The sequence below is a fragment of the Schistocerca gregaria genome, chromosome 4, assembly GCF_023897955.1.
Source record: "Schistocerca gregaria isolate iqSchGreg1 chromosome 4, iqSchGreg1.2, whole genome shotgun sequence".
Classification (NCBI taxonomy): domain Eukaryota; kingdom Metazoa; phylum Arthropoda; class Insecta; order Orthoptera; family Acrididae; genus Schistocerca; species Schistocerca gregaria.
The window spans coordinates 458,197,156-458,222,505 of NC_064923.1; the positions used below are offsets into that span (position 1 = coordinate 458,197,156).

Genomic DNA, 25,350 nt, shown 5'->3' on the forward strand with positions numbered 1-25,350 from the left:
ATACCACCACTAATACGACCTTTTTTGAGTACTGCTTGAGCGTTTGGGATCCCTATCAGGTCGGATTGAGGGAGGTCATAGAAGCAATTCAGAGGCGAGCTGCTAGATTTGTTACTGGTAGGTTTGATCATCACGCGAGTGTTACGGAAATCCTTCAGGAACTCGGGTGGTAGTCTCTGGAGAAAAGGAGGCGTTCTTTTCGTGAATCGCTGCTGAGGAAATTTAGAGAACCAGAATTTGAGGCTGACTGCAGTACTATTTTACTGCCGCCAACTTATATTTCGCGGAAAGACCACAAAGATAAGATAAGAGAGATTAGGGCTCGTACAGAGGCATATGGGTAGTAATTTTTCCCTCGTTCTGTTTGAGAGTGGAACAGGGAGAGAAGATGCTAGTTGTGGTACGAGGTACCCTCCGCCACGCACAATATAGTGGATTGCGGAGAATTTATGTAGATGTAGATGTAGATGAAACATAGTCAGTGGTGGAGGTTTTGTGTTCTTTTAAAACTGGCATGAGTTTTTAGTTGCTCCTGCAAGTTCTTTGGACATACGCGCTGTCAGAGCATGCGTGAAGGTCAGTAACGAACCTCGGCATGGGTAACTGGTACGAGCGGCCTATCGGGTCGGGCCAGCTTGGAGCGAGAGAAGGGGCGCGGCCGGGTTCCCGCGACCGCTGCTGCTGCGGCGGCAGCCACCGAACGTAGTCTCGAGGGCAGCGGGACGCCACCTGCCGTCTTATGCAGGACCGCAGTTTCCCTCCGGCCGCGGAAGCACCAGCAGCTATGACGCAGCAGCAGCAGCAGCAGCAGCAGAAAGAGCAGCAAGCAGAGGGCGTCGCTGTCGTCGGAGGAGGACTCGTGAGTAACGCAGTGCTGGAAAGGGAGGCAAGCAGCGGGGGGCCTGGTCAGTCCCAGGTTACTGTGCGCGACCCCTGTTCTTGTGTTTCTCCTGTGGCGTCTTTTGCCAATCGTGTTATAGCTTCTTCCCGAATTCTGTCAGTCGTTCGTCCTGCTGGGACCCCCACACGCAATGAGTCGCGCATTAGAAGCACCGCGGTAGGCGCCGCCAGCTCAGCAGACTAAAGCCGCCGCCTTTACAGTTACGTAACGTCCTGGCCGTTGCCCTTCGGTTTAGCTGTGTGGCGTGTTCCCTGTGTGTTTCTGCCATCGCCTGTATCTGCTTTACAGTCAAACCTTGTAAATATATCTATTCTTTCCGTTCGTGCGTGTGCGTGAGCATTTATGTGTGTGCGCGCGCGCGTGTATGTGTGTGTGTGTGTCCTGGTACACGCGCAACAGCGTTCGTGTGCGTGTGTACGAGTACTCGCGAGGGCGTGCAGCGTGTGTGGGAGTGCGCGTGCGTGGGCGTGCATACTTTCGTGTGAGTGCGCGAATCGGTGCTTGTGCATACTTTCGAGTGAGTTCGCGAATCCGCCCAAGCGCGTATGTGCGGGCCCATGCCCCTGTGTGTACGCGTCCGCGCGCGCATATGTGTGTGTGTGTGTGTGTGTGTGTGTGTGTGTACGAAAGAGAGAGAGAGAGAGAGAGAGAGAGAGAGAGAGAGAGAGAGAGAGAAAAGGGCGCGTGCTCAAATATGTTGTCGTGTGTGTGCGTGTGTGTGTGTGTGTGTGTGTGTGTGTGTGTGTGTGTGTGTGTGCACGCTCGCTTGTGTGCATTGGTGAGTGAATGAGCATGAGTGTGTGTGTATGGGCGCGCGCGTATATATCTCGTTACATAATGCTCCAATGAGGTCGTATTTAAATCAGGTACTTCTACTGGATTTGTACAGTTGTGCAAACATTTTGAAGGCCGGCTGGCTTCCAGTTCTACATCTACGTCTGTACTTTCCACGCCAGTTTACGGTGTGTGGCGGAGGCTACTTTCTGTACCACCACCCTCTTCTCCTATTCCAGTCGCGAATGGTTATCTACATGGTCTTTTCGCGAGCTATACGTAGGTGGAAGCTGTATATTGGTTTTGACTCTCCAAGGAACGTAGGCTCTCGAAACTGTAATGGTAAACCACACCGTCATTCCGAACGCCTACTCCGAAATATTTTCTGTATTTGACTGCTTCCAGTGATCGGTAGGAAATCGTATAATCATACTAGCAGTGGATCTTTCTGATTATTTATGCACGACGCCTTAGATTTGTTTATGCTGAGCGTCAACTGCCAATCGTTCCTCAAAGCGTTGATCGTCTCCAGGCCGTTCTGATACTCCCAAAAATTTTTAAGGGTTCCGACTTTTCTGGGTGTAACACCATCATCCGCTAAAAGCCTCATCGAGCATCCGACGTTAACCACTAGGTAATTTGCAGCTCTAGGCGCTTCAGTCCGGAACCGTGCGACTGCTACGGTCGCAGGTTCGAATCCTGCCTCGGACATGGATGTGTGTGATGTCCTTAGGTTAGTTGGGTTTAAGTAGTTCTAAGTTCCAGGGGACTAATTACCTCAGATGTTAAGTCCCATAGTGCTCAGAGCCATTTGAACCATTTGAATTTGTAGCACAATACCGTGAAACTAATGGTTCTAAAGACTCCCTTTGGGGACTCTCGAAGTTACTTTTACGTCTGAGGTTCCTCTCCGTCTAGAATGACAGACTATGTTTCGTTTGCTAGAAACTCATGAATCCAGTCACGTAACTGGTCTCATATTACGTGTGCTTGTACCTTTTCATTATGTGGTAGTGCAGGACTGTATCGAACGTCTTTGCGAATTCAAACAACTCGGCATAACTTAGGTGCCAGTATGTAGTGCTTTCTAGGTATCGTAGACAAACAAACAGAGCTAGGTTTCACACGGTTAACTAAATATCCCAACACTGGTCTGTAATCAGTAGAAATGTAAATATGAGAGTGTAGTCCTGTTTGTTGGAAGATTTTTTCCCCTACGTCCTGCTCATATGTCCGTCACGGACGACCTCTCTTTGATGTATTTATGTATTCACTCCTTTCAGAATAGGTCAACCAATCGATACCGACGACCACTCACAGCGGTTGTTCCCAATACTTGAACGTGCGCAGCAGTACTGTTTGTCTTTTGGATACACGATAGACACAAGATAACAACAGTGAGTAGACGCTACTGATCAGTTTCTATTTTGTTGTTCTGGAGGTTGTTATAGTTCATAAAACATTACTGGCAACTTAGATTTCTAAATTAGCAACAAACCGGAAATTTTCTGTAAGTTACATACAAGAAGAATAGCGACTTGTAAGCAAAGTGACGCCATGACATGGCACTGTAACTCATTGTCTAGTGGTCGTTGGTTATCAATTTTCTTTTCTTTTGATTATCACTCCTTTGAATGGCTTGGTTAAGCTGTCCGTCTTGCCCTATTTCTTCTTCTTATTTTTGTCACTGCAAAACCTACATCCACGACAGTGAGTTTACATATTCTAACCTTCGTCTACTCTTACATGTATTCCTATTTCTACTATCCTTTCCAAGTTAACTTTTCCTAACTCTTTGGCACAAATTGCATTATCCTATGTCTTCCCTGGTAAATGATTTCGTAGACTTCTTCACTTGCCCACTGATTCGGGTACTTCTACCTTTCGTAATTTGTCTACCCACTTAATGTTTAACATTTTTCTGCTGTACCACATTTCAGATGTTTTCAGTTCCATTTTTTCTAGTTTTTCGCCATCCCACTTTTCACTTCCATCAATGTAACGTTTTCTCAATTACCGTTCAATATTTAAAGCCAGCAGTGATCTTTCGCTGATGGAAGCTTTCACTGCGTGTATCAGTTTTATTCTGGCGTCTCGCTTGGTCTTGTGTAAAACTTAATTCTGGGATAGCAGAACCCCTTCAGTACTGGCCATACATCATAAAATTCCCTCCTTCCTCCACGACTTACGTTTCCATTTGGGATGAATACTGGCGTGGATCCTTCTGCATAGCGACAGCCATTTTTCTCCTTCAGTCTCATCGATCGGAGCTAATGGCATCGCTCTAGTTGAAGGAAGACTGTGACAATTTGCAGTGTTCGTTCTAAAATATAGTAAGGTGTTACAACTCCTATCTAAATTAACATGGTGGAGGTTTTAACGTGTAGCAGAGTGCGTGGCTCAGCCATGGCTTTGAAGTAATCCCATGATTTATCGTTCAGTTTTATTGTGGATTAAAGAACAATTTTATATCAAAACAAAGCTTATAATAAGAAAATGACACCCACTGTTATTGTTGGGCATTCCTAGAGGTCATCCGACAGTCTCGATCACATGTTACTATTCATCTCGCTTCCCACGCCCGGGTTCCCGGGTTCGATTCACGGCGGGGTCACGGATTTTCTCTGCCTCGTGATGACTGGGTGTTGTGTGATGTCCTTAGGTTAGTTAGGGTTAAGTAGTTCTAAGTTCTAGGGGACTGATGACCATAGATGTTAAGTCCCATAGTGCTCAGAGCCATTTGAACCATTTGTTACTAGTCAACCACCATGGACTGTTTTAGCGTGCCGGAATAAGCAATGACATGTCAGTAATGGTATGTTTTGGTTTTTCTAGCGAGCTGAATACATTTTTTCGTACTGACTTTAATATTTCGACGACTGAGTCAGTTGTCTTCCTTATGTGCTGTGCTGCAAGTAGTGAGCTTATTGTCATATTCTTTGATCCGACGACTGGTTTGAAACAGTTCTCCATGCTAGTCTATCCTGTGGAAACCCATTCAACTCTGCATAACTATCGTGCTCTATATGGATTCGAATTGTAGTCGATCCTTGATCTGTCTGTACATTATTTATCTCCCCTTCCCATTCTCTCATCATAACCGTATTAACTATTCTTTGATGCATCAGACTATTTGCAATCAGCTAGTGCTGAGGTGGAGCAGGCTGTGCAATTCCTTGCCTCGCAGGGCAGCGCGTTTTACCAGAGTTGTTGGTTCAAACAGATTGCACGCTACGTGAAATGTGTGAATGTCGGTGGCGACTATGTCGAAAAATAGTTCATGATGCCACGGTGTATTTGTTTTCGGCGATAAAGTTTCTGTTGAGAAACAATGATGGAACTTACTTTCGGAACGTCCTACTTCTTATTAACTGTTTTCAAGACAATATCCATTTCGTTCAACTGGTCTTCCCATTTCTTTGTCGTGTCTGACAGGATTGCAATGTCATCGGGAAAGTATACAATTTTTCAAACTTCCTAGCAGATTAAAACTGTGTGCCGGACCGAGACTCGAACTCGGAACCTTTGCCTTTCGCGGGCAAGTGCTCTACCATCTAAGCTACTCAAGCACGACTCACGCCCCTCGTCACAGCTGTACTTCTGCCAGTACCTCGTCTCCTACCTTCCAAACTTTACAGAAGCTCTCCTGCGAACCTTGCAGAACTGGCACTCCTGAAAGAAAGGGTATTCCGGAGACATGGCTTAGCCACAGCCTTAAGGGATGTTTCCAGAATGAGATTTTAACTCTGCAGCGGAGTGTGCGCTGATATGAAACTTCCTGGCAGTTTAGAACTTTGTGCCCAACCGAGACTCGAACTGTCAGAAGTGCGTGAGTCGTGCTTGGGTAGCTCAGATGGTGACCGCAGCACAGGGACTGCAGTAGAGCGTTACACCTTATGAGTGACAATCCGTGTAAAACCCAACACGGACTGCTCTTTCTGCGGATGCAGATCCGTCTCAGCCCACTTTCCGAGAGAGCATTGCACAGGGAACTGCAAGCAGTGGACATTTCCAGCAGAGTGCCTCGCAGAAGGTCATTGCTCACAGCGGCAGACAAATCTGCACGCCCTCAATGGACCAAACAACACAGAACGTGGCCTGTAGCTGACTAGAAGCGCGTATTGTGGTCCTAGCTGACTGGAAGCGCATTTTGTGGTCCGAGGCGCTATTTCCCCTAACTTTTTCCTTCTTTGAGTGATGCAAAAACATCAAATGCACCAACGGATCAATGAGGCGTTTAATTTGTAGTTTATATTTCAGACTGGAGGTGGTTCTTTGGTACTTTCCTACTATGTATTGGATCCATTCCTACAGTTTGTCGTGAACATGAACCACGGTATTTCCTTTGACATTTTCGGCTACCGAATGAGCGTTTTACTTTCTAGTGCATCATGAAATTTTCTCTCGCTGTCCTAAACTCTTATAAAAGTTTCCCAGTTTAGCGGTGATTCCGTAGAACGTGATATAACTGACAAACAGAATAACTGTTCATGCCTTGTCACCTGAGACTGCGCTACTTAAGCTAGTCCTTTCACGGATTATCTTAATGAACGATGCGCAGGATTTTCTCCTACCTGTTTACTGTGAATCTCCAGTAGACGTTGTCCCTTTGAGCACTTCTTGCAGCGTATTGGATTCTTCAGAAGATTCAAGCAGGTTACAAGTGGTTATAAGTGGGCATGCGGATAGCTAATTTACTTGAAATAAGTCCCGGGATGCTCAGTAACAATGTAAGTTTGAAGCGATTAATCTCCTAAAGTTCATAAATTTCGAGAGCATGGTTAAGCCGACTATCGCAGAAGAACAGGCTCCAAGTACATTCTATCGCCGAATGTCTGCACTTATTTTTCACACGTCACAGAACTTGAATCGCCATTGTTAGAACGGGCAGAGTGGTTAGCACACTGGACTCGCGTTCGGGAGGAGGACGGTTAAAGTCTGCGTCCGGCCATGCTGATTTAGGTTTTCCATTATTTCCCCAAATCGCTGCAGACAAATAGTCAGGATGGTTCCTTCGCAAGGGCACGGCCGATTTCCTTTCCCATCCTTACGACAATCCGAATTTGAGCTCCGTATCTAATGACCTCGATGTCGACGGGACGTTTAAGTGTAATCTTCCTTCCTTCCTTCTATTATGAGTACGGATTACCGCTTTGGAAGCTTCTATAATGATTTGCACCAATACTTCCCAATTTTCGTACGTTTTACGTAACAGTTTTTATGTGGCTGATAATGACCTGGGCGAAGTCCAAACTGAAACCATCACTACCATCAAAATTACAAAAGGCATCGCTCTGTATACACAGAGAAGTCCTGTGGAATGTTCATTATCCTATAAACACCATTGACGTATGTAGGAATAAGAAAGCCAAATCTAAAAACTTGCCTGAAACGCAGAATGGGTGAGGCAAAACTGGCGGTTTAAGTGCAGCGTCAGCCATAATGTCTGCAGTAAACGAAAGAAACTCAGAGTATTATTAATAAGAGGAGCTCTCATATAGTTTTCTGTGACTGTGCTGTGTTCTCGCACTTGAAGAACACTTGTCAAACATAAAACAGAGAACTAAATGCTTACAGAAGTGGACCCACTTGTTTCATGTTACGATTGTTGGGAACCAGCTGTCAAAACATAAAGGACACAAATAGAATCCTATTACAACAGGTATATGTATTCTCTCTCATGACAGTTGAAGGTCAACTACTCAAACATAAAATAAGGGAATATATTTTCACTGTGTACAGGGAACTGTCAAAACAGCTTATGATTTACAACTTACACTGGTCGGAAGCCAGAGCATAAATCATACAATAAACAATAGTTAAAATCATTGAAGCGACACTTTTCAGAAAAACAGAAAAGATGGGACTAGGTGAGAAAACGTCACAGATGTCATCAACTGCCCATCGAGAAAATCCTTTTCCCTCTACAGGGAAAACAGAGTCTGTGAGTATGGTATCAAAACCATAGGACAGAGTTGTCTTAAGATCAGTTATTGTCACTTTTTACGCAGAATTTGGGAAGCATAGACTATTCCGATTGCAACGTCTTCCAGGAACTTAAATGTTTACCTGCTACAATCTATTGAGCAGATAGCCTTAGAATTTTGCTCTGAGTTGGCAGAAAAGTCATAGACTGTGATCGTCTCTACTTTTAGACTTGGCATTTCATCTCAAGACACCTCAGTGTAGGACAGAGAGTATTTCATTTCGAATAAACTCTTAGTATTGCATAAGCTTTGTAGTTATTAATTTCCTAGTCACCTTTCCCTCCTGCTGACGTTACCTCCTCGATTTCCCATCAATAAAATTAAAGTATCCCTTCCACATCGATCAACGATGTGATCGGACCTCAGAAAACATGTGGCTCAATCATTTGCCGAATTTCAGGCCTGGTAGGCAAAAGATATATCTGTATGCACTACATCGACTTACTGTGATCTAGTTCAGATGTTCATACTGGGGAAGTGATACATCAGCAGTTGTATTCTTGCGGCGTATCTTATTCGTTACAGCTTCTACGTTTTTTTACCCGGTTTTTCGTCTTTACCACTGACAATCGTTAGATTTTTACTAACTTTCTCCTGCCAACTATGCCTCTTAATACAGACAACGGACGTGAGAAACGTACGCATTATAACAAATATTATTTGAGAGTTAACAAGAATAACTGACAAATTACTTGCACCAGGGTGAAAGCAGGATACTTATTATTAAACTTCGATATTCTAATTAGATAAAGAGTCATGGCAGTGTAATAAACTTCTCACTGTGCGTTTCCTCCACAAATTAGTTTTACTTCATCATAGACAGACAATAGTAAGAAAAGGTTTTCTGAAAAACAGATATGAGTTAATAAGGAATGTAAATTAAAGAATTAGCGTTATATGGAAGGAAAACGTGGTCTATAAACAGTGCAGACAAGAAGAGGATCGGAGATTTTAAAATGTGCCGATAGAGAAGAATTGTGATGATTAGATGTGTAGAATGGATAATTGATTGACAAAGAAGAAAGAGCTATACGGAATGTCTTGACAAAAAGCAGGGATCAATTGATACGACAAACCCTGAAATATCAAAGAATAGTTGCTTTGCTAATGGAGAGAAAGATGGCGGGGGAAAATTGTAGAGGGAGACTGAATGTTGACAGGCAGCTGCAAATAGATGTAGGTTGCAGTAATTCAGAGACGAAGAGCCTTGCACGTGGGAGATAACCGTGGAGAGCTATTTAAAATCAGTCTTCTGACTTTTTATTATTTCTCTATTGAAGACCAATAACTGCAAACAACTGATAATGTTTGCGTAAGTGATATAGCATAAAATAGTTGTTACTATTATGAAAAATATTGTTTAGGCTTTTTGCTCACTTCTGAACTGAAAAGACCAAAGTGTTTACAAACACAACAGTTTGGAACACATGTATGTAACACAAGAGTTGGACAAAAGTATGCAAACAACGCCGGCAACGCTTGCTTGAACATAATGCAGATGCTGGCCAAGCCTACAGGTTGTGCTGCAGGATTTTAACACGAACGGCACCTGTGCAATGTCCTCAAAACGTTGCAAGTGCCCGTCATCGTCAGAACAGTGTTCTGTGTAGTTGTGACTGCACTACGTCGAAGTTAGGTGACGCAGTGCGCGGGCTAAGTATTGTTGCTCGTATGGTGTGTCATCCAGTAACCAAGATAGGTGAAATGTTTGATGTTTCGAGAGGCACTCTATCGAAGATTTATGCTGCACACAGGGGAAGCAGAAAAACATCACCCGCGAAATCACGACACGGACGAAAGCGCGTGTTGAGTGGTCATTGAGAAGGATTGTGACAAAAATAAGAAGACGACAGCTGCAAACGTCACTGCAGAGCTTAATATCGCACTAGCGAATCCTATCAGCACCAAAACAGCACGAAGGGAGCTCCCTGGGCAGGTAATTACACGGCGAGCTCATCAGTGATCCAAATGCCCGTAACAGGCAAACTTGGCGTCGAAGCCATAAAACCTGGACTGTGGAGCAATGGAAGAAAGTCGGATGAATCCTGTTTCACACTGTTTCCAATTTGTAGCCGAGTTTAAGTCCGAAGAGTGAAACATGGCGAGGGTTCGGTGGTGATTTGGGCAGCCATGTCGTGGTAACCGATGGGCCCTGTGGTTACTCCGCAAAGTCACATTACTGCCAATGATAATGTGACCATCTCGCCGCGCGAAGTAGCTGTGCGGTTTGAGGCGCCGTGTCACGGATTGCGCGGCTCCTCCCTCTGGAGGTTCGTGTCCTCCATCGGGCATGGGTGTGTGTGTTGTTCTTAGCATAAGTTCGTTTAAGTAGTGTGTAAGTCTAGAGACCCATGACCTCAGCAGTTTGGTCCCTTAGGATTCACACACATTTGAACATTTTTGACCATTTTGGCTGATCAGGCCCATCTCATGGTACAAGCTCCTGTTCACACAGCTCGTACCGTCCAGGGCTGGTCTTGTTAGCACGAGGATGAACTATCGGATTTACCCCTGCTACTTTGGAGAGAAGTGTATGTGATCCCTAACAACCTCGTTCCCTGAACTTGCCACTGTTTTACAGGAAGAATGCTGTAAGATTACCTTGAAAACCATATAGGATCTGTATTTATCCATTCTGAGACGCGTGGAATCTGTTTTGAATGTCAACGATTTTCCTTAACCGCGCTAGGCATGGTAATGTGTTGAGTTTATGGTGTTTCCATGTTTTTATCTAACACCTGTATCTGAGAGACTTATAAAGCAGAAACATCCCCTGTTTCCTGGACATTGCGCAGTATCACTAATGAAAACTGTGTCGCTACGTATTTCGGTGAATAACAAACTAATTTGAAAATATTGTTTGACCTCGGGTGTGGACCTCTGCGTCAGTGCTTGTTTCACAATAAAGATTCACTCACATCACTAAATTAAAATACTCATTTCTTCAGTAGCTTGAATCTTTACGGAAGTCGCTAGCGTTCTCGAAGCGGCTGCAATTCAGTTTTAGGAACTATTCACCTTTGACAATGTCCTAGTTGTCTTCTTGCTACCTGTAGTCAAAGTTCCAACATGGTGTGTCACCACTGAACATTAGAAACTTGAAACTCAAAATTTTCCAGCAAAAGCGACTCATATTACGTAATACTCTAATGCAGTGCGGTGTGTAATTGCTAGTGGGCATTTCATGCATATTTGAGATTTTATAGTGTTCAGTGTTCTCGAAATGGCTCAGAAAGGATTGTTTATCAATAATTTTTATAAAAAATGGTTCAAATGGCTCTGAGCACTATGGGACTTAACATGTGAGGTCATCAGTCCTCTAGAACTTAGAACTACTTAAACCTAACTAACCTAAGGATATCACACACATCCATGCCCGAGGCAGGATTCGAATCTGCGACCGTAGCAGTCGCGCGGTTCCAGTCTGTAGCGCCTAGAACCGCTCGGCCACTTCGGCCGGCAATTTTTATAACAACCCGAAGATATATTCTAAAGAATAGTCACTGAAGATAGTTTGGCGAAGAAACGGCTAAGCACAGTGCTGTTGGAGAGATCTTGGCAAAGGTCTCACTGCGAACCGGTTTAATGAGTTGCAAGTTTAGAATCAACACCCGAGAGCAGTGGCGTTACGTCATAGGCGTCCAGCCTCGTTCTTGTGTAAGCTGGCGGAAGTGTGTAGTCGCTCTTGTAGCAGAGAGCATACTTGTCATTTTGAAACATTCCTCCTGACACAGGCTGTCCAACGATATGAAAGGAAACCATTATGTCAAGCTGCAAAAACACTGAAAAACGCTGGCTGCCATTCTCAAGGACTGCACAACAAGTAAAAGCAAGTATGTAACGTACCAACAAAGTAATTTAACAAACTACTGACTGTAACGAGCTGTTGTAGGACAGTGGGCAATGGCTAATAAGAAGACATGGATGACGACAGAATACAGACAGCGGAAGCGAGATCTTAAGCTTGAGTTCTAGGTATTAAAGATATGACGACATACGGCAGCAGCTGGATGAGGGGAACTTGCGACGCTCTTGCACGTTCCGAAAACTGTGTTACGACGCATGCCATTGAGTCCCGCGATTGCGTAACACAGGGACATGCTGTCGGGAAATGTAATAGCGATCGAATCACAGGAATAAGTTTTAGATTTCACTTCATCACTTAAAGGTTTTTGCCAGTTCATTTGTTCTAGAGACGAAAATATATCGATAAATTATTGTTAATAGCTGAGATTATAGTGGACAATGACCAAGAAAATTGGTCGCGTTTCTGGCAGAGCAGATGTTCTCCCGAGATCCATCATACCAACTACGGTCTGTAATCAGCGACGTCAAGTGCCCGCCGAAAGGGCTAAGTGTGGGCTAAGGACATGGAAATGGACACTTCCTCTACTGAATGCAAATCCTTAAACGTGATCGCTTTAATGATTGTGTGAAGCCTACTACATCACTCATATGCTTATCCACGTAGTGGCGTATCCGTATTTGTTATTAAATGCAATAAATAAAATTCCATCTCTGCCACAATATCCCTTGTTACTACTGCTACCAGTTAAGGAGTATTCATGCACCATCTTTAAACATTTCAGCGTGGACAATAATATCCATACGGCAAAGGAGAAGCTCCAGGCCTCCAATTCGAATTAGGTTACCTATCGAAAAGCTTGACATAAAGGGCCCATACGTCAGCATGCTGCACACAACCTTCTCAAAACTAACAACTCTATTTGGCGTCGACTAATGCTATTACTGACACAGGTTTACAAAGACATGACGGCTTGAAGTCCGTCAGAGTACGTTATTATCCCAAGCTCTACAATAGATACCCATATAAAACAAAATAGAGAAGACATAAAAATTAAAATTGTTACAAGTTTATGCACCAAATAGAAATGGAAGTGATCAGTGTTGATTCATTTTACGGATGCATTAAATATTAAAAATTGCGAACAAATTAAACGTTAACATAGTCGTATGTCAGTTTAGTTCTAACAATACACTGAGATAACAAAAATCATAAAATATTTGTCAATATCGTGTCGAACTCCTTTTTCCGTGCGTAGTGCAGCAACTGTACGTGGCATGGATTCAACGAGTCGTTGGAAATCATCTGCAGAAATATTGAGCCATCCTGCTTCTATAGCCGTTCATAATTACAAAAGTGTTTCCGGTGCAGGGTTTTACGCACGAACTGACCTCTCGATTAGGTTCCATAAATGTTCGATGGTATTCATGTCGTGCTGTCTGGGTGGATAAACCATTCGTTCGAACTGTCCACAATGTTCCTCAAACCAATCGCGAGCAATCGTGGTCCGATGACATAGTGCATTGTCATCCATAAAAATTCCATCGTTGTTTGGGAACGTGAGGTCCATGAATGGATGCAAATCGACGCCAAGTAGCCGAACATAACCATTTTCATTCAATGATCGGTTCAGTTGCATCAGAGGACCTCGTCCGTTCCATCTAAACACAGCCTACAGCATTATGAAGCCCCCATCTGCTTGCACCGTGCCTCGTTGACAGCTTAGGTCCACGGTTTTGTAAATTCTGCGCTACACACGAACCCTGAAATTGGGACTCATCTGGCCAGGCCACGGTTTTCCAGTCGTCTAGCAGAGAGGCACTGCTGGGAACGCCGTGCTGTTAGCAAACGCACTCGCGTCCGTCGTCTGCTTCCATAGCCCATTAACGCCAAATTTCGCTGCACTGTCCTAACGGATACATTTTCACATTGATTTCTGTGGTTATTTCACTCTTTGTTGCTTGTGTATTAGTACTGACAACTCTACGCAAACGCGGCTGCTCTCGGTCCTTAAAAGAAGGCCCTCGGTCACTGCGCTGTCCGTGATGAAAGGTAATGCCTGAAATTTGATATTCTCAGCACACTCTTGACGCTATGGATCTCGGAATATTGAATTCCCTAATGATTTACGAAACGGACTGTCCCATGCGTCTGTCTCCAACTACCAATCCGCGTTCAAAATCTGTTAATCCCCGTCTCGAGGCCATAATCAAGTCGGAAACCTTTTCACGTGAGCCACCTGAGTACAAATGAAAGCTTCGCCAATGCACTGCCCTTTTATACTACTGTCATTTGTATATGTGCATGTCGCTGTCCCAAGATTTTTGTCGCCTCAGTGTTAGTGAAAAATGGCAGACATGAACATGACCAGCCTGACAAGGAAAGTTAAACCCAGAAGCCATAGGCGTATCTCAACGTAACTTCATAGACATACATATCATCGTCAGGTATGTATATGATTAGAGTTGCAGTTTTCTGTGACAGGTACGGCGACCACCATAGTGCATCAGTGTTGTTACCAGGCCTGATAAGAGTATATAAGGGCCGTGAACATCGTCAGGTATTCAGTGATCGCTGTGAAGGACAATTCGTTGGAGACAGCATTGTCAGCACCTGAGAGAGTTTGAAAGGGGATGTGATAGTGACCCGATGTTGGACTGAATGGGAACGTGAACGCATGCGCACTCGTCGTCAAGGTTTCGCTCGACCTCGTCTGACTACCACAAGGGGCCTCGCGTTATTATGTACTAAGCACATCGTGGCGCCTTCACATCTGATCCTTTCATCCGAGAGCAAGTAACGGACTCATTGCAAAACACTGTGCCATCACATTCTATTGGCCGGAGTCTAGCTGCAACTGGAGCAGGGAATTACTATGTGTAAGCGTAGGCTGGCGTTAACACCACAACTCAAACGGCTGCATTTGGAGTGGTGCATGGATTGCTGATACATTGTGTGCAGCAATTAATCGCATTTCTGCGTGACCCCTGATGACTACCCTCAGCGAGCGTGGTGGCGACCTGGGGAGAGATCTAAATCTTCCAATGGTTTAAGGAGGCGTCGAGGTGTGTGCAGTCAACAGGTTTGGCTCCAGGTCACATCTAGTACTGATTGAGAGAACGCTGACAGTACATCAGTAAGTCACGGGTATCCTGCGTCCGCATGAGTTACCTGTGAGGCGATGTTTCGTCGTGCCGTTTTTCAGCTTGACGATGCTCATCCACACATGGCACGTGTCTCTGTAAACTGTCAATGTGACGTTGAGGTTCTCCCGTGGACAGCAAGATCCACAGATCTGTGTCTGATATAACATATGTGGGAGCAGTTCGGACGTCAACCCCGTCACAGCACCAGTATCCATGATAACAAGGACCTGTTATAACTTTTGTGGGGCAGATTGCCTCAGGAGATGATACATCCGTTTTATGACACCTTTCCGAACCGAATCAATAAGTGAATCCAGGACAGAGCAGATGCAACGTCGTAGTGATAAGTGGGCTCGTACTTCCAAGTTTTCTGTAAATTTAATTCGATTTTGCACTCACTGAAATAACATCACATAAGCTCTCAACGCGTGAAGCTTCATTTCGTTTCCTCCTCCACTCGTGGATTCTGCTGCATTTCCCCTCCTCTCTCTCTCTCTCTCTCTCTCTCTCTCTTTCAGGCAGTGTACAGAATGTTCGTTAGCCTTGAATGTCACGATAAGAGAAGAGACTTCTTTAGTTTTATCAAGATTCCAGGTACTTGTTATTACATACTGCCTCATACTTTCTAAACATGAAAATACTCCTTTAGCTTATTTGCTATCAAGAATTTTAGTTATCCAGAGGCAGATTTTTCGTCTCATTATTTTCTTTTGATGATATCCGATAATCTTAAACTCTCAAGGAAGCTAATACACCACCTCACAACTGCGTATGAAATTTTACTCGGAACTCAACAGCGATGTATATAGAAGCCACAGATGGAAACTTTGGAGTCAGAAGAGTCAGATAAATTATGAGAACAAATCAAACCAGGCATTCTGGAGACTGATACAAAGAAATCAAACTTGACCAACAAAAAAAAAAAAAAAAAAAAAAAAAAGGAGCGGAGGACAGGTGGAATTTTTATATGATGATTAAATAATCGGCAATATCAAAAACCACATGGAATAGGTCAAATATGTAAATACCTATAAGCTGATGAGGAGAAAGGCACAGCCTAAAATGAATATCTCAGATATGAGTTTAAGAGCATATGAAAAAGATAAGCTGTGACCGGCGAAATTACTCTGCAACAAAACAAAGAAACAGCTGGGTTAAATAAGAGAATAAATCTATGTCTAATAGCCATTTACCAAAATACGATTGTAGCTGATACTCACGCGGAAATGTTAGTACGCCAGGATTTTTGCCTGCCATGAGAATGAAGATGATAGATGACGTGCAGAATAACCAACAGACCCATCAGTTACAGAAAGATTTCTCTTTCCTCTCCTCTGTAAATGTAAGGAGATGAAACAAAGTTTTGGTTCCTAGTTTTTATGTTTTGTTGATTGTTATAAAGTCTTTGACAGGATCCAACAAAATAAAAGGATCCAACAAAATAAATTAAATTACTTTTTTAACGAGTAAATATTGAAGAGAATGGTCTGAGACACACAAAGAATTTTTATTGGAACCAGGCAGCTCTAATATAATTTAACAATGAGCTATACAACAAAAACTCCAGTTTCCACAAGGAAGTTCAAAAAGACTGCATTTTATCACATTCGATGTTCAGTATTTATTGTGTGTAAATTTTTTGGTACGCATTACAGACTGAAGCTGCTGTACAGCTTTGTGGAGATTAGATAAGAATATCACCAACGGAAAAATGCTCCTATCGGTGCATAAAAAAGTAGAATATTTTCCTCTTTAAAAGAGTGACTGAAAAGTGAGACACCAGCTGCCTCATTCTACCTTCCTCAGCACCTTTACAAATTAAATTCAAAATTAACAGCCTCAGTTGCGGAGTTACCTATAATTACCTAGGTTTCAATTGGGATAACCCAACCTTCTTCAGAATTACACCTACTAATGTTTGTCCATAATGGACATTATCAAACTAAAAATACAAATACACCAAGTGTCGTCATATTTTAAAAACTTAACTAATAATAGTCTTCATAAGAATTTGATTCATAGTTTAAAAAATCCTAAAGATAAATTGTCATTGTCCGGGGTATACAAGATCACGTGTGGCGACTGTCCGAAATTTTATATTGGCCAAACAGGAAGAGCAGTATTAACAAGGTACAAGGAGCATATTCCAACTAAAACTGGGGATTGCACACGGGGTTCGACGTTTGCTGAACATTTAGTGCAATTGGCTCATGCACCCAACCCCCCACACAATATTTAGCTCTTGCATTGTGAAGGAAAAGGTGGAAGGTTAGACATTTTAGAGGAAATGCAAATTTTTAAACATTTGCTACATGACAAAAACAACCTTCTTAATGACCAATTACAACTGCGAAATAAAAGCTTCTTTGAAGGTTTACAACCATTATTTCATCCACCGTAATGTTAAAGTGGGATATGCTTTACCTGTGCCAGCATATGTCTGTACTCTTGTACTCCCGTAGGTTGAATAGCTAGGTGTATTTGTTTTGACTCCGTAAAAGTTTGGACCCATCTATGAAGGTGCCTTTAGTTACAAAGAAAAAGTCAGTTACCTAATTAATTTTCATTATTATGTAAGGAGCAGCGCAAATGGTTAATTTGGCGTATCGAGCACGTTGAACTTGCACACAGATGGTCAACCGCTATTCGGTTTGCACGTTCTAGGTTTAAGAACGGTGTCAACACTTGAGTTAAGTAGTGGATAATAACTTAATCGACCAACAGCATGTACGTGTAGTAACCGGAATGACGATCACCAAGTCACTACTCTAGTATAGAATATAGATGCTACCACTTAGTGTTTCAATATGACCGGAAATTACTAACTTAATTAATGGCAGTCGTATCCATATAAGTATCTCGGGAGGATAACGTCACCCCACCACAATCTACTGGATACGTAAGTTTGGTTAGACTAGCTAGATCAGATATAATTGATCTTACTCAATGACGTTTAAAGACGTCCTTTGGAGCGATGCTTGCCTAATCACATTAAAATTTAACCATTTTCTCGTCATCCTCCCATAGTTTAAACTAGTTCTTTAAGTACATATTGATCTTTGTCGGTCAATTATTTTAAGTGTGTTGACTGGAGCGCTGTTCTCCAAGTCACACTTTAGCTTCGAGCATAATTGACCTTTGTCGGTCAATAGTTTAAGTGTGTTGACTGCAGCGATGTTCGCAAAGTCACACGTTAGCTTTAAATAATTCCCGCTGTCATGCCCTAAATTCAATGGCAGTGGTCACCAGGCCTGAATTATGATGGCAATAATCCACACGCAGGCTTTTATAGTACGTGTGTGGATTACCTTCATGGAAATAGTGCCCCATTGCCGCCATATTTTCCCCTACTTTAGTCTCTTCTGTAACTAATAACCATAACTTCATGAAGCTTAATCTGGCACGTACATGAGTTTCTGGCCTATCATGTCAAGTATACTAATCTTGAATATTGCCTATTTTATATGGCCAGTATTTCCGGCTGTTACAGATTAGATGTAGACTGTTCATAAGTTCATTCATGACCATTTGTGTGCTAAGTCAATAGGATGTTCATGCGTTGTAACTATAGCTAAGCAAATGCTTAACCTTTACGTCTTAAAAATTATGCACCTAGGTATAATAATGACGATGTTGGCATTCTAATGTCCTTCCCACACCCATGTTCTTATTAGGTGATTAAACTTCGTGCTTAAGCACAATATTGTCCTAGACAGGTCACACACTGTAAACACGTGATGTCCTTTTCATATCAAGATCAAAGAATAATCAATAAATGTTAAGACAGTAGTTCCAAATACGTTCTGCACAGGTTAATATACACGCCCTTTTCCTCACTTGCACCTTTATTTTATTTCATTTTTTTGTAAATTCTAATTTAAGAGTTAGGTTGCGTCTTGCCCCAAAAAGTACACATCACACAGTTCATGCGCAGGCGCGAAGTAATGCGTCCGCTTAGACGGGCCTCATGATGTTACTGCCGCATCGCTGTCGGAAAGTGGGACTGAGGCAGCTTCAGTTAAGTTTTTAAAATATGACGACACTTGGTGTATTTGTATTTTTAGTTTGACAATGTCCATTATGGACAAACATTAGTAGGTGTAATTCTGAAGAAGGTTGGGTTATCCCAATTGAAACCTAGGTAAATCTAGGTAACTCCGCAACTGAGGCTGTTAATTTTGAATTTAATATTTATACAGTTGCTGACAGGGCCGCGAAATGCTGAAAGTATTGAAAACCTTTACAAATGTTACCAATAAATTTTGGCTCCGAATATATTCGCGCTCTTTCCAACGTGCAACTCACCACGTGTTCCCATAAGCTCCTTTAACTGCATGTTGCTCACACCCACTAGTCCACCGCTGTAAGTCGCTCACACCCATCCACTTCCACTTGCCCATTCTTCTCACTCACTCATTCAGCCCAACTTATTATCTCTTTCCGTTTCTCTGCCACTGTCTCCTACCTCACAGACAGTCTCCTTCGTTCTGTCCTACTACTACTGTCTCCTTTCACTGTCACTTTCTCCCTCTTGTTCTCTCTTACTGCTACTATCTCGTTCATTACTTCCCACTGCTGCTGTGTCTTCTCACTGTCACAATCTCTCTCATTCTTATTGTCATTAACTCAGACTCTGTCTCTCATTCTCGCTGGCTCTTATATACTTTCACTTTCTGCATCTCTTTATTCCTCTCCCTCTAGCAGTAGATCCTTCACTCTTCTTGTAGCACTATTCTCTCACTGCAGCAGTGTCTCTATCTTTCTCTCACACTGCTGTCGTCTCCTTATCTCTTTCTATACAACAGTCATTGTTTACTACCTTCCAGTTTTTATTACTTTTCCGTCTTTCCCGCCAATTTTTGGGATAATTTGTGAAGGTACTGATGCCTTGCCGCAGTGGTAACAACGGTCCCGTCATATAATTGAAGTTAAGCGCTGTGAGCTTGCCTAACACATGAATGGGTGACCGACCTTTTGCCGAGCGGTCTTGGGTCGTCCGCTCTGCCGAGGGCTGTTGGCAAGCGGGGTGCGGGCAGCCTTGTGAGGCAAGTTACGGACCCACTTCATTGAGAAGCAGCGGCTCGGGTCACGAAAATTGACAACGGCCGGGAGAGCTGTGTGCGATTACTCGCCTCTCCATATTCGCACCCAGTGACGCCTGTAGGCCGAGGATGACGCTCAGGGCGTTGGGTCTTCCGAGACATGTTCGGACGGAGCTTACGGTTTTTTACTGACGAAGGTAGAATGAGGCAGCCGGTACCTCACGTTTAATCGTTATTTTTAAACAGGAGCATATTCGCCTTTTTCGTACTCCGATAGGAGTATTTTTCCTCTGGCCCTCTTCTTATCGTCACTACAGCGTGGCATGACACTTAAGTGAAAAGTTCTGTATGGGTCAGTAACATTTTGATAGTATATTTACGTGAAATTGAAATAACACAAAACTAATTTTACACCTCAGACCACATTTTAAGTGCACAAAAATTATGCATGTCCTTCACTATTACATTATAGCGTTTCCAGAACTCTTCTGATGATAACGGAGACCCTTTACAGCATATTTATCCATGCTACGTCTCTTTATAAACAAGATTTTCGCCTCACACCGGATTTTACGCGCGTTTTTTGTGTGTACAAGTAGGGTAACTTTGAACTTCTTTACCTCGGAAACGGATAAAGATACCAAGAAAATTTTCAAGATTGTTTGGTACTGGGGTGTTAGGAATATATCGTAAAAATTGCAGCCAGCTGCTGTGCGTAGCCATCTTCAAACCACGGCTGGGTTTTGGCACGAAAAAAATGGTAAAGAAACGTTCTTTTGCAGTTTCGTAAGGAACCACCCCACGAGCTAATAGCTTGGAACCTTTGTAACGGATAAAAATATCAAGAAAATTTTCAAGTTTATTCGAGATCAGTATCTTAGAAAGATATCGTAAAATTTCAGTCATTTGCTGTGCTAAGCCACCGCGGAATCCGGGGCTTTGTAGCTCGGTACGGGCTTTTGTTAAAGCTCCGAGAACATACCTTCACCGAAGAGTCAAGCAGTATATTGCTCCCTCCTACGTATATCTCGCGAAGAGACCATGAGGATAAAATCAGAGAGATTAGAGCCCACACAGAAGCATACCGACAATCCTTCTTTCCACGATCAATACGAGACTGGAATAGAAGGGAGAACCGATAGAGGTACTCAGGGTACCCTCCGCCACACACCGTCAGGTGGCTTGCGGAGTATGGATGTAGATGTAGATGTAGATACGAAAAAATGTTACAAAACATTTTGGGTTTTCTAAGGAACCATTCATGAACGAAGAAACATTTTTGAGAACAGGAAAATGGCACTTTTAGATAAATACCGTTAAAATAATAATACTCTTAAAATTTGAGCAATTTGCTGCGGTTATTTTTTAGATTTCGCCTTATACCGGATTTTACGTAAGTATTTTACATTTAGAAGTAGGGTAACTTTGAACCTTTGTAACTCGGAAATGGATAAAGATATCAAGCAAAACTTTCAAAACTGGTCAAGCTTTGGATCTTAGGAATATATCGTAAAAGTTTCAACAATTTACTGTGCATAGCCGTCCTGCAGTACGCAGCTCGATTTTGGTGCGAAAAACTGGCTAAAAACTCTTTCCTGTTGTTTTTAGAGGAACCTCGTATGACGTTGTGGTATCTCCTTACGCGCTTTACGGCCCACCGTACATCACATCAAATACAAACTATTTGTTTTATTCGCCTAAAGAGGAGGATGTGTGTAGTATACTTTGTCCCTGTGCTGTAGGATAGTGAGATTAAGACGATGTTTCTGTTAGACTGGCCTCTCGCCCAAGGGCTATCCAAAACACTTGATCCTTCATTTCTATAACCAATAAAACTGGAAACATGAGCCGTTTAATGCGCAGCGTTTTGGAACAGGCTGTCCCCTACGTACCGATATCCACAAAGCAGAAATTGTTACATCTAAATGTCTGCTGCGCTGTTCGGCCGAATGTTTCCGTGACTGTCGCATTTACATTGACACCATAAAGAGAAGCAGAGTTCTCATTTATCTTTACACTGTCTTATTTTATGGGATCATCCTGCTGTGCAGTGTGCGACTCTTGCGGAAAAGTGAGACCACAAAATCAAGACATCGGAATTCGTTTTCATTTGCTTGTTAGCCACGCTCGCAAACTTGTACTCGCTGCCGGTGTCACATTATCCTTTCTTTCATCTCAGTATATCTGAAAATACCATTATAGTGCAGTAAAACTGCATGCTTTTATACACTCCTGGAAATGGAAAAAAGAACACATTGACACCGGTGTGTCAGACCCACCATACTTGCTCCGGACACTGCGAGAGGCCTGTACAAGCAATGATCACATGCACGGCACAGCGGACACACCAGGAACCGCGGTGTTGGCCGTCGAATGGCGCTAGCTGCGCAGCATTTGTGCACCACCGCCGTCAGTGTCAGCCAATTTGCCGTGGCATACGGAGCTCCATCGCAGTCTTTAACACTGGTAGCATGCCGCGACAGCGTGGACGTGAACCGTATGTGCAGTTGACGGACTTTGAGCGAGGGCGTATAGTGGGCATGCGGGAGGCCGGGTGGACGTACCGCCGAATTGCTCAACACGTGGGGCGTGAGGTCTTCACAGTACATCGATGTTGTCGCCAGTGGTCGGCGGAAGGTGCACGTGCCTGTCGACCTGGGACCGGACCTCAGCGATGCACGGATGCACGCCAAGACCGTAGGATCTTACGCAGTGCCGTAGGGGACCGCACCGCCACTTCCCAGCAAATTAGGGACACTGTTGCTCCTGGGGTATCGGCGAGGACCATTCGCAACCATCTCCATGAAGCTGGGCTACGGTCCCGCACACCGTTAGGCCGTCTTTCGCTCACGCCCCAACATCGTGCAGCCCGCCTCCACTGGTGTCGCGACAGGCGTGAATGGAGGGACGAATGGAGACGTGTCGTCTTCAGCGATGAGAGTCGCTTCTGCCTTGGTGCCAATGATGGTCGTATGCGTGTTTGGCGCCGTGCAGGTGAGCGCCACAATCAGGACTGCATACGACCGAGGCACACAGGGCCAACACCCGGCATCATGGTGTGGGGAGCGATCTCCTACACTGGCCGTACACCTCTGGTGATCGTCGAGGGGACACTGAATAGTGCACGGTACATCCAAACCGTCATCGAACCCATCGTTCTACCATTCCTAGACCGGCAAGGGAACTTGCTGTTCCAACAGGACAATGCACGTCCGCATGTATCCCGTGCCACCCAACGTGCTCTAGAAGGTGTAAGTCAACTACCCTGGCCAGCAAGATCTCCGGATCTGTCCCCCATTGAGCATGTTTGGGACTGGATGAAACATCGTCTCACGCGGTCTGCACGTCGAGCACGAACGCTTGTCCAACTGAGGCGCCAGGTGGAAATGGCATGGCAAGCCGTTCCACAGGACTACATCCAGCATCTCTACGATCGTCTCCATGGGAGAATAGCAGCCTGCATTGCTGCGAAAGGTGGATATACACTGTACTAGTGCCGACATTGTGCATGCTCTGTTGCCTGTGTCTATGTGCCTGTGGTTCTGTCAGTGTGATCATGTGATGTATCTGACCCCAGGAATGTGTCAATAAAGTTTCCCCTTCCTGGGACAATGAATTCACGGTGTTCTTATTTCAATTTCCAGGAGTGTATATTCTGCCGTTTTAAGCTGTCTGAAGCAAGATACATGGAACGCAAATACAGCAATATTTCTAGCCGTGGGGGGCAACCTACATGACACAATGAGTCAGCTCATCGCTTTCTGTCAGTTCTGAGAAGCGCATCTAGGATAGCCCAAGTAAAATTGTAATAGAGAGAAAGTATCTTCCGGAGAGCGACGACATTATTCTAGCTACATGCTGTTGCTTAAATTCAGAGAACTGTTATTCAAGGGAGATACTGTGACAAACTTCTGCAACCATTGCACATTTCATGTGAGAATTGTGAAAATAAGAGAGATTAGGGGGTGTACTGAGGGCCATAGACAATTACTTTCCATCATTTAGTACGCCAATTGCAGAGGACGTAAATTAATAAATATTGGAAAGAAGTCCACTCTGCCATGCACTGTACAAAGGCTTGCGGAGTATCCGTGTAGATGTACAAAAGGAGCTACACCATAACATGCGCTCCGTGTTCTTGTAGGCATGGAATAATAACTGCGGTGATTATAAAGGTTAGAGGTTAAGGTGGTCAAGTATTACGTGTAAGGTTATTTAAAAGCCGAAATGGAATGTTTATATGTAGTGGGTGTAGAGAAGACCTTCATCACGTGTGTTGTGTGCTGGTCGGTCGACGCTCCCCTCGTTCACCGCAACCGAATCCTCTTAGCGCGCTCCCACCGTCTGGTATTCTCTTTCTCGCACGAGTGTCCTGTTAACTTGGAAGCCTTATAGAGAGAGTGGCGCCCGAACCTGGCTTTACGGCTTCGCTCTTCTCGCTCGGCTAGAGACCGTATTTCGCGAACAGATCCTCCAGCCATACACTAAGGACACGTAATTATAACTACTTGTGGCTCAATGGCCAGGTGCAAGTCGTTTCAATTGGATGCCACTTTGACGACATACGTATCCTTAATCTAACCTTGTTATTCAATCAGGGAAACATGAACTACAGTTTAACGTGGAATCCGAACCACATTCCGTTCCTAGTGACTCACCGTAATGTTGGGAGATGAAGACTAGATTAACATTTCCCTGGTCCGACGGGGATTCGATCCTGCAACCTCTGTTTCCAGGCACGCGCTTTATGACTAACCCACTAGGGCCACATCATCTGCCAGTTCATACTCTTGACGCTGGAAAGGCTACTTTTGGATATAAACATGTACTACGTTGTTAGCCGTAATGACCTATTTAACACTATGAAGACAATAATAAACCTCCACAAAGACTGTCGTAACCTAAAAAGCCCTCCAACTTAAAAAGCCTGTAATGAGCCGCATTCCCGTTCAACATACTACCAGAAGAGCAAGGCAAAATCACCTCCGAAGAATCCGAATCTCTGTCCGATCAGCTGATAACCGAATACATATCAGCCACTGCTTGCGTCCCAAAATTGTAGCTGAAGAAATGGTGCGATTTGTTACCAGAGTCCTCCAAAAAATGTTCAAATGTGTGTGAATTCCTAAGGGACCAAACTGCTTAGGTCATCGGTCCCTAGACTTACACGCTACTTAAATTAACTTACGCTAAGAACAACATGCACACCCACGCCCGAGGGAAGACTCGAACATCCGGCGGGAGGGGCCGCGCAGTCCGTGACATGACGCCTCAAACCCCTTCGCCAGTCCTCCAAAAAAGTCAGTTTCCGAAGGACTCACACCTTATACCAAATCTCCCTAACTGCCCAATCTGTATTCCACCCCAACGTAACCGCTACCTAGTCCCAAAGCCTACCTCAGTACGTCTTTGACCCTTTGTCAACCGTAGTTTAACCTACCAGCTTCCATAATCCTTCTTCCCTAACTCCAAATGGTGCGATAATAGTGCAGTATCATTTATCTGAACATACGTTCTGTTATCAACAACAACGCCCTGCTCACCAACCTTCAGAGAGCAGAAAATCCATGTCTTTATTCTAAATGAAACTTTACTTCGACCCCACCATTCCATCAATGTTTCTAGCTGTAACCTACAGCAAACTGATATCTCCCTACCCGATAGAGAGATGTTTAATAATAACAGTATACGTTAG

General features: G+C 43.8%; 1 protein-coding gene across 1 annotated transcript in view; it reads left to right on the top strand.

Moving 5' to 3' along the window:
- Positions 1-366: 366 nt before the first annotated feature.
- The window catches only part of LOC126267269 (kynurenine 3-monooxygenase), a 164,403-nt gene continuing 139,419 nt past the window's right edge, over positions 367-25,350 (top strand). The window contains exon 1 of the mRNA XM_049972335.1: positions 367-859. Coding sequence (XP_049828292.1) covers positions 740-859 — 120 coding nt within the window. The 5' untranslated portion in view covers positions 367-739. The remainder of the gene's footprint in view (positions 860-25,350) is intronic.